The sequence below is a fragment of the Brienomyrus brachyistius genome, chromosome 21 (genome assembly GCF_023856365.1).
Source record: "Brienomyrus brachyistius isolate T26 chromosome 21, BBRACH_0.4, whole genome shotgun sequence".
NCBI classification, from domain to species: domain Eukaryota; kingdom Metazoa; phylum Chordata; class Actinopteri; order Osteoglossiformes; family Mormyridae; genus Brienomyrus; species Brienomyrus brachyistius.
In genome coordinates this window covers 12634797-12651767 of record NC_064553.1, presented here as the reverse complement: position 1 = coordinate 12651767, position 16971 = coordinate 12634797, and the positions used below count along the sequence as shown (strand labels likewise).

The 16971-nt window shown below is 50.4% G+C and overlaps 1 protein-coding gene across 1 annotated transcript; it reads left to right on the top strand.

Moving 5' to 3' along the window:
- Positions 1-451: 451 nt before the first annotated feature.
- LOC125716516 (transducin-like enhancer protein 1) lies at positions 452-16364 on the top strand. Its single transcript, XM_048988905.1, is given in 21 exon segments — positions 452-1073; positions 4440-4594; positions 6559-6622; positions 7276-7320; positions 8276-8338; positions 8554-8658; positions 9441-9612; positions 10102-10118; positions 10228-10323; positions 10437-10481; positions 10995-11156; positions 11294-11353; positions 11355-11418; positions 12273-12451; positions 12556-12635; positions 13479-13728; positions 13821-14068; positions 14346-14493; positions 14636-14786; positions 14895-14971; positions 15586-16364. Coding segments are annotated over 21 exon segments (2313 nt in total). The 5' UTR covers positions 452-1049; the 3' UTR covers positions 15694-16364.
- The last annotated feature ends 607 nt before the right edge of the window (positions 16365-16971 follow it).

The following is a 16971-nucleotide window of genomic DNA, read 5'->3' as shown; positions in this document are numbered from 1 at the left end:
ATATTTCATTCATTGATCAATTCCATTCCATTTCTCCTCTCCCATCAGTATATCGGCAAAGTTGCTGGCACATAAAATGGAAAATGCTTTAGAGGCGGCAGTCTAAAAAGACAACGACATACAGTGTGCACGATAAACATTTCACTATTGGGAAGTAAGATACCGGGAAAAGTAATCTATACTTTTCTGTAAATTGTCTTTAAAAAATTAAAGATTGATGCTCATGTTTTTATTATTTAAGACACCGCCCTGCCCAAGAAGCAAACATACTTGAAATAATTTGTGATTATATCGATCCAAGCAGGTTTTGATCCCTTTATCAAACACATAGGTAATAAAAACGGCCGATAAGCAAAGCATTTTTTTCCATATTAGGAAAAAAAAAATTCAGTTGCGGGGTTTGAAGGTGAAAAACAATTTTATCGGATATGCACGATCCAATCTCTGTTTTAGGACAACGAGCTACAGGACGGAAGAAGCCCACGCAGCCCTGAAGCCTGATTAGTCGCAAGCTGGCTGCTTCAGGATCAGCTCGCTACGGCAGTGTCTCCTAAAGGAAAAAATGCACAGTTGAATATTGCAAGACATTGACTTTGAAGGGAAAGGAACTAATTGCTTCTTACGAAAAATCGCCAAACGACCTAGACAAAGGGGCAGTGGCCGCGACTGCGTTGAATGTCTGCACTTTTTCTTGTTTGGCGGAGTTGGTACCGAGTGAAAGACGTGGGGGTGGAAAACAGGACAGATTGCCGCGCGACGCTGCACCTAGCGAAGGCATTGCGGCGTTCGGGGGTTAGCGCACGAACGGGTGGATCTCAGCTATATGCATTTGGGTTTTTTTCCCCTTTTGTGTCGGAGATTAAAAAAAGCAGGACAAAGAGGGACTTGGGAATGCGAGAGCGACGGCGAGCTTCTCAGTATAACGTTTGAAGGAAGGCCCGATGCCTTTTATAAACCTGCATTAAACTGTTTAACAAACGCATTAAAGACTTGTTCGGATTAAAGAACCGAGAGAGAACAACAACAAAGACAACTTCTAAGAATCCAAAATGTTCCCCCAAAATCGACCTCCGGTAAGTATCTACCAAAGGTATTTAAACAATGCATGCAGAATTGTAATTCCTTGCTGCCTCTTAGTGCTGAAATTCTTTATTATTCAGACGTCGCCCGCTTTTAAAGTTGCTTTAGAGACCACAACTTGAGCATGGGAACCGAGGAAGGCGTGTGAGCTGTCGGTGCGCCCACAGAGCGCAGGTATCCCTCGTTATGAGCCGGACTTGCAAAAAGGCGCTTTCTGCATGTTAAATCGAAAGTACACTTGGGTAGTTCCGACGATGTGTTGCATCCAGCGTGGGTCAGCGTGTGTGTTTTCTTGCTAATATTTTGCGCATAGCTTCCCGATTTCGGGAAGAGCCACCAGGTTGCTGTTTGCCTTGGGCTGACGTTATCCCTTAATGATTAATGTAATTTACTGGCGGCTAGATCAATCCAACTCACTCTGGAAAATAAGGTGGCGAAGCTGATACGTTGTAATTCCCAGGTGTGCGGAGTTTTGTAACAGTACCTGCGCCGTGTCATTGGCGTAATGCTGATGTGCGGCACTGCCGGGGCCGCTGTGTAACTGATGTTTCAGAACCTGACTCATGACAGCATGATATTCCTCTTCAGTTATTAGTCATACTAGCAGAGCCCCATTCACCAGCGTGTAGTGTCCCGATTACTGCGGACATCTACTTTTTATCAGGTTGATGTCTAGCTGCCACTATTGAATGGGGTTTGATGTGCATAGGACTGTGTCCTCGAAAAGAGTGGACTGTCCTCCCAAACTTAACTGATATGAGAAGACTATTGATTATGTACGTAGTTCACCGTGACTTTTCGATAGTTTACGCTGGCATCAAGCATTGTCATTGGCACCTTCGGTTATCAAAGCTTAAATCTTCCTCCTGTGCTGCCTGTTTGAAACATGTTTAATCTTCACTTGATTGCAGACCAGAGAACAAGATTAGAGAAAAAGCAAAGGTCTCTTTGCCTGCATCTATCATTATATTTTCTGGTGGGGTACAATCTGTCTCTGATCACTGGCTTTAACCCTTCATACAGTTGGGAGCTATTTAGGACAAGATTCCTGTGCTGGATCCCTTTGGTGACTTTAACTGGGAATAACTGGGATACTATTGTGTCCTTAACTTTTGTGATTCTCCCCCCCCCCAACTCCCGCAACAGTGCCTGCTTTTGCTGTCACCGACCTGCCTGTTAGTCCCTAACTGTGTGCCTCGGGTGTCACCTGTCATTCCGCACATGATTGGATGTGGCCGTCCAGGTGTTTTCACCTGTGTTGGTCGTCCTGACCTGTGCGATGTCGACGGGGACTTGTGTTGCTGTCTGGTTGGGTTTTATTTTTATTTTTTGGGGGGGGGGGGGGGGGGGGGTATGGATTTCTGAAACAGGTGGATCGCAGCAAGCCGTCTGTGCTCTTGAACTGAGGTTTTGATGCTGTTGCCGGTGTGCAGGAGGTCTACACAAACACCCAGTCTTGCAGGCCATGTTCTGGGCCAGCAGCTGGCTTGTGGTGCCAGGGACCCAGCCCCCCCCCCCCCCCCCCCCCCCCCAGGAGTGTGGTCTCCACCCAGAGATGTTCTGTGGTGTGGTTATAAGCCCTCACTTCCCCCTGGTTAGAAAGCTAGCAGAGAAGCAGACCCAGCTCACTCTCAATTCCACTTCCCCGATTTGTTGGTTCAGCACAGCTGTCCTTAACCACATATGACTGTGGGGGTGGAATCTGGAATGGTACATCCCTGGGGGTGTGTGTGTGTGTGGGGGGGGGGCTTGTTTAAGACCAGCTGAAACTTATGGATTGCCAAGTAGGCAGTTGATTTTTAATGTCTGATGTGTTTATATTGAAGGTAACTCTAAGGTTGCTGGAATGACGGCATGAATCCCCCACTCCTGACAAGGGGCTGTGCAGCCTGTGGATTTAGGGCTCGTTGTCTGTCTTGGCCGTGTATGTGGGCTGTGCTGTCAGCTGATGCTGAAACGATAACAAGAAACGTAAGACTGGAACCTTTTTTAGAGAGACGTGGCCGAAATGGTGGAGGGGTGTGTGTGTGTGTGTGTGTGTGTGTGTGTGTGTGTGTGTGTGTGTGTGTGTTTGTGTGTGTGTGTGAGATGCAGTAATGTGAGGCAAGAGGACCTGGACTGTGAGTCCTTTTGAGGTGGGTGCCATTATAGGCAAGATGGATGTTATGAGGAGGGGGGTTGGGTGATTGATAGGAGCCCATTGTGCTGTGCCCTTGGGTAATAACGTAAAAAAAAAAAAAAATCCAGGAACGATTGCTTCAGGGGTGATGGGGGTGGGGGCTGCATGAGAGAACACGGCTCCCTGTGTGTATGGGATGAGAAGCTGCAGGCTTTGCACACATCACCACAGAACAAAGCCCACCGGCCGGTTCTGGAATTAAACCGCTGCGTTTGACTCTCCGCTGTTTCTCGGCAGCCTCCCCCACAGGCCGACAGGTCACGGGCTGATCGGAATGCCCCCCCCCCTCCCCCGGCAGACCTCCACCGCAGACACAGCAATAAGAGCTTAGGCCGGCCTACGTTTGCTCTCCTCTGTGACCGAGATGAGGTCTGGATGCTGTGTTTCTTTATGGGCTCCGAGGTCTGAGTGTAGAGGATGCGAAATGCTGCCTTTTTAAAGTCCTTCCCCCTTTCGATTGTAAATGCACAGCAGTTCCTGGTGTCCGGGCCGGGACTCCCAGTCTGTCCCTCGGTGTCCAAGCTAATCGTCCCATTTCAAGAGAAGACAAAGTACGATGGGTCAGATTATCCTCAGATTTTTTTGTAGCCGACTCTGCCATCTATGTCCGTACACCAGGACATTAATTGCTAAGTGTGAGTACAGAGCAATATCCAACAGACATATTCAGTGACCAGAATTGGTGTCTGCGGATTCGAACCTGAATCTGGATGAGATCCCTGCTACTGATGGGTCTCTGGAGACGGGGGGATGGGACAACCTAAGCTCTTATGGAGCTACACCTTGTATGACTTGGGCATTGGATTGAATGGGAGACGGGTTTTGTGCGGGGTCCAGCGTGACCCCGTCCAAAGGTGAAGCAGCCGTTTGCTTTCCTGAATGAGAATCTCAAACTGGGTCTGCTCACTTTTATTTTATGGGCTTTCCGTGGGTGAGATGGGAATCGCTTGGTCCTCCCCCCTGCCTTGGGGGTCGTCCTGTGGTTCTGCTGTTTGGGGCCTTCTCTTCTCACAGAGGGTTGCATCCCACAGTCCGGTGACTTTTGCTCTATATTCGACTTAAATTCTTTTTTTTATTAAATGAACACACAACATGGATCTTTATTATTCTCTCTAATTTCACTGTGCCTAGTTTCTGCCAATACTGAATAAATTTTTTCCTTTTTTTTTCTCCTCTGCAGGCACCTCTTCAGCCACCCCCTGGGTCCTCTGCTGCAGCAGCTGCAGCGGCGGCGGCGGCAGTGTCTGGGCCCCCCCCTTCGCTGAAACTGACCTACCCCGAAACCCTGGACCGCATCAAAGAGGAGTTCCAGTTCCTCCAGACTCAGTACCACAGGTAGCAAACGTCTGCAGGTAGAGGTAGGACGGACGCCGGCATTTTTCAGCGTGCAGATCGCAGCCGGTGAAGACGAGTGAAGTTCAGTCATTATTGGCCAGTCTGTTCTGAAGATCTCGTTAATCCTGCACCCTGGGACTCGGGCTGTCCACATCTGAGTGCTCTCTGACTCCTGTTTTACACTTGGCCCCAGTTTCTTTCTCTCTTTCTCACACACACACACACACACACACACACACACACAATGGCAGCTAGAGAGGTACCTGAATTTGAGAGCTGGCAGCATTCCGATAATCCTGGGGGCCGGCTGGCTGTGATTCAGGGCCTTTGTTGGCATGCCTGCTCCCCCGCCCCCCTCCCTGGCAGTCTTTCACACGGGCTCCGGCTTTGATCCAGCCTGCCAGGATTCGCCAAATCCTCTGTCCCCCATCCCTGGACCACCCCTCCACACCCCATTGTTGGGTCCCAGTCTGAGTGTGATGGCAGAACAAACAAGGGCCTTTTTTTTTTTTTTTTTTCTTTCCTCTCACCCCCAACCCCCCAACCCCCTGGATCGCTGCCGCTCTGGCTCATTAGGGCTCACGCCTCCCTGCACCCCCCAGCAGGCCCTACATCTTTGGGGTGGGGGTGGGGGGGGTAGCTGAGGCTCCTGTCTGATGGCGTTGATGGAGTGGAGATGCCGTGGATTCCACCCTGTCTCATATATGATCTCCCTTTTCCCCCCCGAACCTATCAGGGAACAGGCCTGGGTGTCCTTCCGGTGAAATTTTTCTACCTGTTGTGCCTAAATTAAGGCCACACCCACATTTCAGAGCTGATGCATTTCAGCTGCGTGAGCGTCGCATGTCAGCTGCATGCGCGTCGCATGTCATGCCACTTCTATATGTCCTTTGCCAGCAGATCTGCACTTTCAGTTAGTGTGTAGCTGGCTGTTACGGTCCAGTGCAGAGTATCAGAGTCAGGAGTAGGATGAGGTGCTTCACGTGTGTGTGTGTGTGTGTGTGTGTGTGTGTGTGTGTGTGTGTGTGTGTGTGTGTGTGTGTGTGTAATCATGTTGGCATCTGCTCTGCCTGCGGATTTTATTTCAGTATACACGTGGCCTGTATGTCTGCAGGGAGATTTGTAACTCAATTTGAACCTCTATGTTACCTGTGGTTCTCATGGAGAAGGACTGGCAGCTCCGAACAGGCAGGTTTTGATAGGATTAGAATCTGGGACAGTTTATGGCGAACACCTTCCTTCCCGATAAACAGGCCTGCTCCATGGCAGCAGGCCACGGCGGTAACGAGCGGAGTTTCCCAGGGCTTCGTTACCTGTTTACAGCGGCCGCCTGCTGCATAGATAGAGTAGGCGGGGCTTGTGGTGTTCCCAGGGGCTTGTGCTGAATCCACCTGGATGACACGCACATTAGCGAAGCATTCCTTGTTTTTTTTTTTTGCGAAACTGAGGTCCAAAGACATACTAGCATCAGGACTGCTGCCGATGGATGGATGGATGGATGGATGGATGGATGGAGAGGGATAATGGTATAGCCTCATCAATCAGCTCGCTTCCCTGGGCAGGGCACTCCGCCCTGTTCCTCTTTGTCATTTTGTTCGTTTATGTCATTTTAGTCATTTTCTGTTACAGCCTCGTCTTGGAATTTACATTCATTTCATAAATATGTACGTCCTCGGGAGTGTTTTCCCAAGCCGGACCTCAGGGACCCCTAGACGTTTTAGCTCCCTACTCTGTCCCCAAGGACTTGGTTGAGAAATGGCACCCTACCCTACTGGATGTTTTGTGAAAACCCTCGTCTTGTTTTTTGCCATCTAATCCTGTTGGATGTTGTGTCACTGACTGGATAAGAATTACTGGAATACTGTGTCTGCTTGTGCCGCTCCCTCTGAGCGCGTCTGGGAAAGGCAGACGGGGCATCGGACGCTGGTCCGCCTGCCTGACTGCTCTGTCTCTCTCCTCTTCAGCCTGAAGCTGGAGTGTGAGAAGTTAGCAACTGAGAAGACGGAGATCCAGAGGCACTACGTGATGGTGAGTGGTGACAGCGCCCGCGGCCTCTCGCCTGTCTGTACTAGAGTCCGTCGTCCTGCCTCTGCCCGTCCTGTTGCACCTGGCCCACACCCAGTACTCTGCTAAATCATAATATGACCGCACAAAATTCCGGGGCCAAAGGTCTCGAAATGCTGAGCAGAACCGGCGGCATCTCCGCAAAACCGAGTCCCCGTCCCTGGAGCCGTAGGTTACCATGACGACCGACAGGCTTCACCGCGGGCTGGCCACAGCTGTAATGTTTTCCTCTACCCGAGCGCGTGGCCAAGGTTGGCATGTGCCTGGCACGGACCGGTCCTTTTGGCTGCTCGCTTCCTTCTTCCTTTTTTTGCTGTTGTTTTTTTTTTTTTAGAGCTGGTGTTCAGAAGTCTCCTAGCAACGGGAGAGTCTTGGCACCCGGAACTGAGCGACAGCACCAGCTGTCACAGTGGAGGGAACTAATTTAGTCAAAGGCCGTCGGCCTGCTGGCAGTGGACCGGGCACAACAGATTGGCATCCGCAGATTGGCTCCGGCCACTCGAAACCTTTGCCTTTTTTTTTCCCCAGGAGGTGGAAGACGGAGCGTAAGGTTTCTACGTGAGATTATTCCGTAGCGCAGTCCGCTAACAACGTTTGCAATTTCTCTGCCGTTTCAGTACTACGAAATGTCCTATGGCCTGAACATCGAGATGCACAAACAGGTGAGGAGATCTGTATTTATTCCCCATAACCATCAAAGATTACTTTTAAAACTAGGATCATTTCAGTTCATCGCTGGTACTATGACGTGTAAGCGCCATATTGAATTTGAAACAAGTTTATAGTGACACGACCTGTAATCTGATGCTTTCTGGCCTCGCCATGCTATATGCTGTCTGCCCATATCCCTCCTTGCCTCTCTTCCTGTGGTCAGACAATTATGCTGAGTGTCTTAAAATCAGCTCACAGGCCTTCCTGTCTGCCACTTCCTGCTCTGGCTTTTACATTCTCCTTTTCTCCGCCATTATCTTTTTTTTTTTTTTCCTCAGCCCTCTCTCCTTTCATTCTGTGTCTCTTTATGTCGTCCAGCGTCCTGATTCTCACTGCCTGATGTACACCCACCCCCCTTCTGCTGTCTCTCCCTCCTCCTCTCCCTCCCCTTCTTAATTCCCCTACTCTTTCCCACCCCCACCCCCTGCACAGTCCCTCCCCTTCTCCTGAAGATGTAATTTGGTAGTTCTCTAACAAGAAATCATTGTGCTTCCGTGGGGAGGAAGGTAATGGATTTCTATAGCCAAGTGCTGAAATGGTGGGGGTGGGGGGGGGGGGGACTCAGCAGGCGGTAGAGGGTGGGGGGGCTTCCCCGTTAATACACTACATCTAAGTGATTGCCATGTGCAGTCATCCCAGGCACCAGCAATGTTGCACCCCCCAGCAGTGGAGAGCCTCCCTTTGTCTCTTACCCCCCGGGTATTTTGGAGGGGGTCATTTGCCATAAAGTGACACATGATTGCCCTGAGCGTCTACAAGGCATTGTGGCATAGTGTCTTTAGCGCTATATCCACTGTTTAGCCCAAACAATGTCCCACTGGTATTTGCGCATGTGTGGGATGTCCACTAGGGGGCGTTAGTGACCTCTCATGTACACAGTTCTGATGACTGTGCTCATCCCTCCAGACTGAGATCGCCAAGCGGCTAAACGTGATCTGCGCCCAACTCATTCCCTTCCTGTCACAGGAGGTGAGTGTATCCTACATATTTTGAATGTGTGCAGAAGTCCTGCTGAGTCACGAATTTTCAAAATGATATTCTTGTATATTCAAAATGTATATTACCAGAACAGCTTGACATAATTAGACTTGCTGTCATCTCGCTTTGATGCTATTGGTGAACAGTACTCATCGATTTGTTTTCTCCCCCCCCCCCCCCATCCTTTGCTTTGGTTTGACCTTCAGCACCAGCAGCAGGTGGTTCAAGCCATGGAACGTGCCAAGCAGGTGACTATAGGGGAGTTGAATGCTGCCATAGGGGTACGTGGACTGCCCCTCCTGCCTCCCACAGTGTGTACCTCAGCCATCCGCTTTTTTTTCCCCTTCTGAGCTCCCGCTCTCTGTCTGCTTCAGCAAGGAGGCACCGTTGTTGCCCTGCAAGCTTGTGTGGTGGCAGGGGAGAGATCAGCCAATAGGGGCGAGCCAAAACCTACAACTGATGCTGGCATCTGTTATTCAAACCTGTTTGCACATGTGCGCTGATGTAATTGGGTGGTTTCTTAGAGCGGAGAAGTATTCCTCCTTTTGTGGCTTTTGGAGATGATCAGCATCACAAACACGCCTTTTTGCTCTTGAACTCCCGCCTGCTCCCCAGCTTCGTCATGTAAATGTTGCGAGCGATCCTTCTGCTTTCACGGTTTTCCCCTCTCTTTCATCAGCATGTCTCCGTGGGTGCTGGTGGTGTGGTGGTGGGCGCGGGGGGGGCCGTGACATCCCCACACGCGTCACGCTTCTCTTCACTGCTCATTGTGTGTTGCTCCCAGACCCAGATCTGTCACAGGGTCTCCTTGTAGTGTGTCTATGGGGGAGGGACTTTTATTATGGTATAGTGACCGTGAAATTGCTTTCAAATTAAAAGTAACCCCTCCTCCCAAGAGCATCTGTAGGTGGTGAGGATGGGTAAACCCACTCCTTGGTGGTTTAAGTGTCACTGGCTAAAGGTGACAAATACCAGTATTCCCATTTGCTCCCAGCCTCTTACTGGGGCATTCCAAGTCTCTGTGCCCCCCTGCCTCTGGATACCAATCCTTCCCCAAATCATTATGTGCTTTCTGTCATCCTCCCCCTGACAGCAGCAGCTGCAGGCCCAGCACCTCTCTCAGCACGCCAGCCTGCCACTCGGCCCCCACCCCTCTGGCCTCCAGCACCCTGGCCTGCTGGCCCTCTCCGGGGCCCTTGGGGCTCAGCTTGCCGCCAAGGATGAGAGGGCCCACCTGGAGGCCGCTGCTGCGGAACACCACAGAGGTAGGCACTGAGCATTCTGGGATGCAGCTCATTCCTGGTCCTCTCCCACCCTGGCTGTGACGCCTCATGCAGTCACCTTTACATTATTGGGGATGAATTTCTCCTTTTTGTTTTTCCCCTGCTTGAAAGATGATGATGTGCGAGTAGCGCAGTGTTGCTTCAGCAGCTGTGAGCTAGGATTGCAAAAGGGCAGAGAATTTCCAGAAACTTTCCATGCCAGGAGAAGTTAAGCTGTGGAATTTTGGAAAAATTCCTAATTGGAAACTTTCCAGAACATGAAAATGATCAATTTTTCAACCCTGTGATGCTCGTCAATACCGACTTCGCGCCATACTTACGGTCACCTCTGCCTTTATAGACCCAGTTGCTCTAGATAGCCACATGTAAGCACAGAGGAATTGCTGAGATGCTGCTTTCAATATCTTTGTTTGTCTCTCTCCTGATTGGCTGGTGCTGCCGGCACGGTTTTGCCAATGGTGATGGACATAGACCGGGAGGCTGGCCCGGTGAGTACACTGGCTGGGATGCCCCCCTCCCCCCACCATGACTTAGACTAGACTAATGTGAACAATTTGGAGTGCAATCATTGTTTGAACCCCCCCACCCCCTCCCCAGAGCTCACTAACTAACGGGGATAAAGGTCGGCCAGCTGACTACCTCAGCAATGGGAAAAAGCGGAAGGCGGAGGACAAGGAGTTCATGCCCGACTATGTGAGCTGCTTTCCTTCCTTTGTTAATGGCTGACCTGCACACCTCATGCTTAAAATCCCATTTCCCTCCGGCAGGAAAGGAGTTAAATGTGTCTGTCTTTCTCTCTCTCCCAGGGCAGCGATGCTGAGAAGAGTGATGACAACCTGGTTGTGGATGAGGTGTGTGTTCCTGTGCCCAGGGAATGGCGCCCTTCTGCGGCTGATATGACAGTGAAAGACACAGCGGGCAGTTGTAGGTTGTTTTTAAGGTGGAAGACGCAAGACTGTCTGTAATTCATATGGTGGGGCCAAGCTTAGCAAAGCATAAATCACCCACCTCTGTATACTTCCCTGGGAAGACTCCTTGGGTGCAGAAGATGGGGGCCCTACTGTGTTTACACCCCCCCTTCTTTTGTCCTACTATAATATGTAGCCCCTATATAGCCCATGTGTAGCCATTTTTAATTAATTTGAAATGATAAACTGTGACATGTTTAGCAAACACTTAACCCAAGTGCGTTGCATCTCTTCGCCTTTGCTGTATTTGTACGCTGTGGTAATTAGGCAATTTGTCTGGGTTAAGCTGCTTTGGAGGGGTGCAAAGGCAGCCCTTACACACCCTGTGTCAGTGCACTGGCCCACCCGCCCATTCGGCGTCAATGCGGTGACCTCTGACCTCTCCCGCTGTGCCAGGACCCCTCGTCTCCTCGCAGCGTGCAGTCTTACTCGTCGCGTGAGAATGGTTTGGAGAAGCTGCCGGTCTCCCGGAAGGAGGCACCTCCCCGGGCGAGCCCCGCCTCTCTGGCCTCCTCCAGCAGCGCGGCCTCCCCGTCACGCAGCCGTGGGGAGTCAGGGGTATGCATATGCAAACATTCCAAAGCACCCCTTTCCTTCCGAACCTAAGGATGCATCGACAAACGAATGCTTCCCACGATGCTTTGCACCGCTGCACCAAAGAGGGTCTTCACATGCCTTTTGTCTCCCTCCCTAAGGCTGATAAGTCCAGCACACCCTCCCTGAAGCCAGGTACCTCTATGCCGGAGTCGTCCACCCCCTGGCCCCAGTGGACCCCCCCAGTTCCGACCTGTTCTCGGGAAGCCTGGCATGGATGCCCTCGGTAGGTACCCTTCACCAGGGAGGGTCGCGGTTAAGTGGCACTCGCTTATCGGATCGGTGGGATTTTTTTCTCCTTTCTCAATTTTTTTCAGTTGGGGTGATATTGGTAAACCGCAGTACCAGGTTGCTGCCAGCAGAGGGCAGTGCGAGTTCTGGGTTATTTCAGTACTCAGCCTCACAGTGGAGATAAAGCGTTTTTTCCAAAGGCTGTGCAGCATTGCAGCCATGTGTCTTCTGAAGGGATGCACTTTATCGCTGGCATCCATGACACAATATGCAGTGGTAGTTTCCTGCCTGGTAGTTGGATGTCACAGCGTCTCGGAGTCAGCCGCCGTACCCCCTCCCTTCACCCCCCTCCCCCCCGTTGTACCGAGCAGTGTAGTTTTCCAGAAATGCTAAACTCTTGGCTTAGGTTATGTAGCAAACAGATTGCTATAGCTTTTGAAATATTTTGGCTCACTAGCCATGGTGTGTTTTTCCAAGTGTTGTTTTTTTTTTTCCTCCCTGGGAACAAAAGACTTTATTTTTAGACGTGCAGGTCCTGCTGCGTCCATTTGCTTATTCATATGTATTTTTTGTCTCGGGTTTAATCAGATGTGTAACATTATGTGAATGATATTGTAATATAAAAGCTAGGGAGTCTGCTACAGTAAGCACATAGTTCAGTGAATGTTTTTATACCCTAGACAGGAAACTGCTATCTTCGGTAGGATCTCTCACTTGCAAATCTGATTAAAACGGCAAGGTAACACTGTAAGCCTGATGTGGAGAATGGCTCGGTCAAAGTGTGCCACACCTGCATGAATTCAGCATCTGTTAGGTCTGTTTTTTTGCCTCCCTCTCGTCCCTCCCCAGCTCTGGGCCTGCGGAACCCCCTGGCAGTGCAGGGTGCCTACCCAGCTGGGGCCTTTGGATTGCCCCCCCCAGGGGCAAACGGAGAACTAGGTGGGGCAGCAGGATACGGAGTGGGACTGCACCTAGTCTCCTCCCAGATCAACGGTGCAGCGGCTGCTGGTTACAGCCGATCTCCTGTAGTAAGTGGAATGAAAATTGCTGTGTGTGTGTGTGTGTGTGTGTGTGTGTGTGTGTAAAAGTGAGAGAGGATTGAGTCGCGCTTCTCGATGCTGCTGTTCCCCAGGTGGGGTATGAGTCACCCCATCCACACATGAGGGTCTCCGGCATTCCTGCTGCAATGCAGTCTGCATCTTCTGCTAAACCGTGAGTAGCGTTGCCGTAATTATTCGATGCTGGCAGATAAAAATTTAAAAATTGGCCCGGGTTAGATTTAATAAGTCATGCTGTTTTTATTTTCACGAGAAAGATGCAAGAAAAAGGACTCAAGTTGTTATCTTTAACTAGGGCTGTCGTGATGTAATCGCAGTTGTATATTATATATGATGGGTGACACATTTGTCTGGACTCCAGCCTTTTGGTGCTTTTATGGACATACAGTGACGCCTGCAATTCGGTCAGCAGATTAACAGTATGCCTAAGATAATGAGATGCCTCTTGTGACGCCCGAAAGTCAGTAGTCTGGATAAATTCAGCGTTTCCGTACGTTTATTACATTAAGCTAGCAGAGCACGGCACCTGCTATTGTTTTAGTAGGTCATAGAAGCAATAGCCACTGAAGAGGCGGCGAAGAAAGGGACAGCTTTTCTTTTAAAAAAGGAGATATTGTGGATAAACAAGGCAAAAAGATGGTGGTGTGACGGTACTTTTTTCAGTTTAAAGTTCAAGCCCTGGTGATTGTGCACGTACCTTATAATCATTACATTGCGATGATCGCGACAACCCAATCATTAACGGTCCCTGAGACATACCCCCTGACCTGATGAGTGGGACCTAATGTCAGATGATTGTGAAGGTTTCACCATGAATCTCATGCTTGTTTTTCAGGTTTGTTTGCATGCCTAGTTTAGTGGGAGGGGGGGGGTGGTGGTGATAATGATGGCAAAAAGTAAGGTATCCTTTATTTTCATGAAAATGTTTAAATGTGGCATTTCTGCACAGAGAAATATCCAGAGTGTTAACCCAGAGTCTCCTCTCCTGCTGTCGCAGGGCCTACTCCTTCCACGTGAGCGCGGACGGGCAGATGCAGCCTGTACCCTTTCCCCCCGACGCCCTGCTGGGCCCAGGGATCCCGCGCCATGCCCGGCAGATCCACACGCTGAGCCACGGGGAGGTGGTGTGTGCCGTCACCATCAGCGCCTCCACCCGGCACGTCTACACCGGCGGTAAGGGCTGCGTGAAGGTGTGGGACATCAGCCAGCCGGGCAGCAAGAGCGCCATGGCCCAGCTGGACTGCCTGGTGAGTGCCGGCCAAACGGGGCTGTTAGCATTAGCCGCTCCACTAGCATTTCTGGGGAGCTTAACCGCAATGAGTCTGTGTCACCTGATCAGAACAGAGACAACTACATCCGCTCCTGTAAGCTCCTCCCCGACGGGCGAACTCTGATAGTGGGAGGGGAGGCCAGCACCCTGTCCATCTGGGACCTGGCCACGCCCACCCCCCGCATCAAGGCGGAGTTGACATCATCGGCCCCCGCTTGCTACGCTCTGGCCATCAGCCCCGACAACAAGGTTTGCTTCTCCTGCTGCAGCGACGGAAACATCGTGGTCTGGGACCTGCATAACCAGACCCTGGTCAGGTAAATATTGCCATGGGGGAGAGCTGAAGGGGGCTTAGGATACACAGTAGGGGTGATACTAGGATTTTTTAAGCTGGGGCCTTAATTCATGCTGGGGGGCCAACTTTATCATCAGCCAATGATTTATGTTCTGAATTGATGAATGACAGGGAGAGGGCCAATCAGCTGGGGCTAGTGCCCCTGTGGTTCCGCCCCTGTATTTACCTGTGTCACACACAGAAAAGTGAAGTATTAGCAAGTACCTGACAGTATGCCGACTGCTCCCTGGGCCTCCTAGACAGTTCCAGGGCCACACAGATGGGGCCAGTTGCATCGACATCTCCAACGACGGGACCAAGCTGTGGACGGGGGGGCTGGACAACACGGTGCGCGGGTGGGACCTGAGGGAGGGGCGGCAACTGCAGCAGCATGACTTCACCTCCCAGGTAAGGGGTGGGGCCTCAGTGGGACAGACTGCAGTGATTGGTCAGTTTGGCCTCTGTGTTCACACCCCCTGTTCTAAGAACATTGAGCCTGCCTGGTTTCCCTCACGTCTGTCTCCTGACCCTCCTCCTCCTCTCCGTCCAGATCTTCTCTCTGGGCCACTGTCCCACAGGAGACTGGCTGGCCGTAGGGATGGAGAGCAGCAACGTGGAGGTGCTGCACGTGTCCAAGCCCGACAAGTACCAGCTGCACCTGCATGAGAGCTGCGTGCTCTCGCTCAAGTTCGCCTACTGCGGTACGTGACGGTTGTTTTGGACCCTCTGTCTGAGCACGCGGCCTTTTCTGACCCCACAAGCTGTTCTCTCATTGTTCCCATACTTTCTTCCTCCATTTCTCCTTCCAGGCAAATGGTTTGTAAGCACAGGAAAAGACAATCTGCTGAATGCATGGCGGACACCATACGGATCTAGTATATTCCAGGTTTGTTTGCTGCATGGAAGTTTAGTTGTGTAATATTTCAGTGTTGGTACGAGCGCCCAGTTCTGCAAAACCTTCCACCGTAGGAATTTATAATAAACGGTTCTGAAACTGTTTACTCTGCTGCCAAAATATTTGGTGACTTGTTGAGCAGTGGATACTGTAGAGCTCTTTGAGGGGGGGAGAGGGGGGGAAGAAAGACCTTTCAGAGGTTTTAGTTTACAAAGAGTAAGATGACCTGCCTGGTGTGTAAACGACTGACTATGGGGATTTTATTGAGGAGGAAAAACATTCAGATGTGCAGATGTGTTGTTGGACAGTAAAATGAAACGTGTTTATCGTAAGATTAGGCTCCAGAACTTGCGGTTTGCGAGATTTCCACGCTCTGTTAATCACTGGTTTGACTGACTTTCCATTGGTACTGAGTTTGGTTCCCATTGAATTAAACCAGTCAGTGATTAACAGCAAACTGAAATTCCGCCCGCTTGGAACTTTAATACCTTCCAGGTTGCTTCCGGTGGTTTTTGTGGCTAAATAATCCCAGTAGGGAATGTATCAGTAGGGCTGGAGTATCAGCACGTGCCTCTTAACGTCCCTTCTGCCCTCCTTCCCCACAGTCGAAGGAGTCTTCCTCAGTACTCAGCTGTGACATCTCCGCCGATGACCAGTTCATCGTCACCGGCTCCGGGGACAAAAAGGCCACAGTGTATGAGGTTATCTACTGAACCGCCGGACCTCCTGGATGCAGCACGTGAAAACAGAAGGCCTCATGTGGGCTGTGACGAAGAGGAGAACAGTTTCACTTGGTGTGTTTTTTTTTTTTTTTTTTTTTTTTTTATACGGGACGGAGCAGAAGACGACCCTGGTCCTTTGGTCTTTTGACCTCTTGGTGGCAAAGGTCGTAAGAGGCCAGTCAGGGTGAAAATGCAAGTCCTCCAAAGTCCTAATTTTTTCCCCCCCATCGCGCTTTGTTTTTCCATGACACAGAGGCTGACACTAAACGACTAAACGACCACTTTGGACTCCGTGCTGCTGGGTTTCGCAACAAGTGGCCGACGGCTGGGAATATTTATGTGGGATCGGCTGTCATTGTGGCCAGTTATCAGTGCTTTGGCTTTTCTTTAATCCTCGGTGTGAGGTGCTGAAGCCAGTGCTCAGATTGGATTTTTTATTATTTTTTTGTTTTAAATCAACCTGTGTTGCTGTTTGGCGCGGCTGTGGTAGTAGCCCAGGTAACACCTGTGTCGGGGGCTGGGTACTCAGGCAGACAATCTCATACCTTAAGTGTTAGGTGTGCTGCCTCAGTTTAAACAAGCATGATAGTCTATAAATGAACATTTAATAAAGGTTTCTGTTAAACGTTTTGAAATGTAAATAAAGGTTTTTTTTATAGTGACCCTCTAGGTTTGTGATTTTGGTTTGGGGTCATGGGTAATTTAAGATCTTCATGAAGGCATGTTTCACAGAGAGATTTGACTTGATGTCCGACGGCCGTCGATTGTAGCCGCCCAGAATCAGCCCAAACCAGGCCGACGGGCCCAGAAGATCCTGGTCTTTGTCACTGCTTATGTTCTTCGTTTGACTCCCGCGGGCTCCTCAGACCGTCTCTCCTTGTTGGCGCGGCAGACGCCTGGTGTCCCAGCCTCGGAGTCTCTGCTCTTGCTCTCGGCCTTGTCCTTGCAGAAATCTCGTCACACGCACCGCTTTTCAAATGCCGTCGTCAGCTTTGTTCCCCTGGTACTTTCAGACAGAGCTCTATTGACTTTGGGATGGGTAAAGAATTCTGGTATTGAGAATGGGGCAGGTTCGGGTCGAGGGCGGCGGCTACTTTCTGGCCGCCGTCCAGCCCTTTTTCCGTTGTTGTGACAAGTAACCACTTCCTCCTGTCCTCACAGATCTGTTGAAATACTAAAGAATAATATTGTTCTTACATAGCAGGACTGGAGAAATTAGTAATGGGAAAGGGTAGATACCAAAAACAACATGGGACCAATAAACTATTT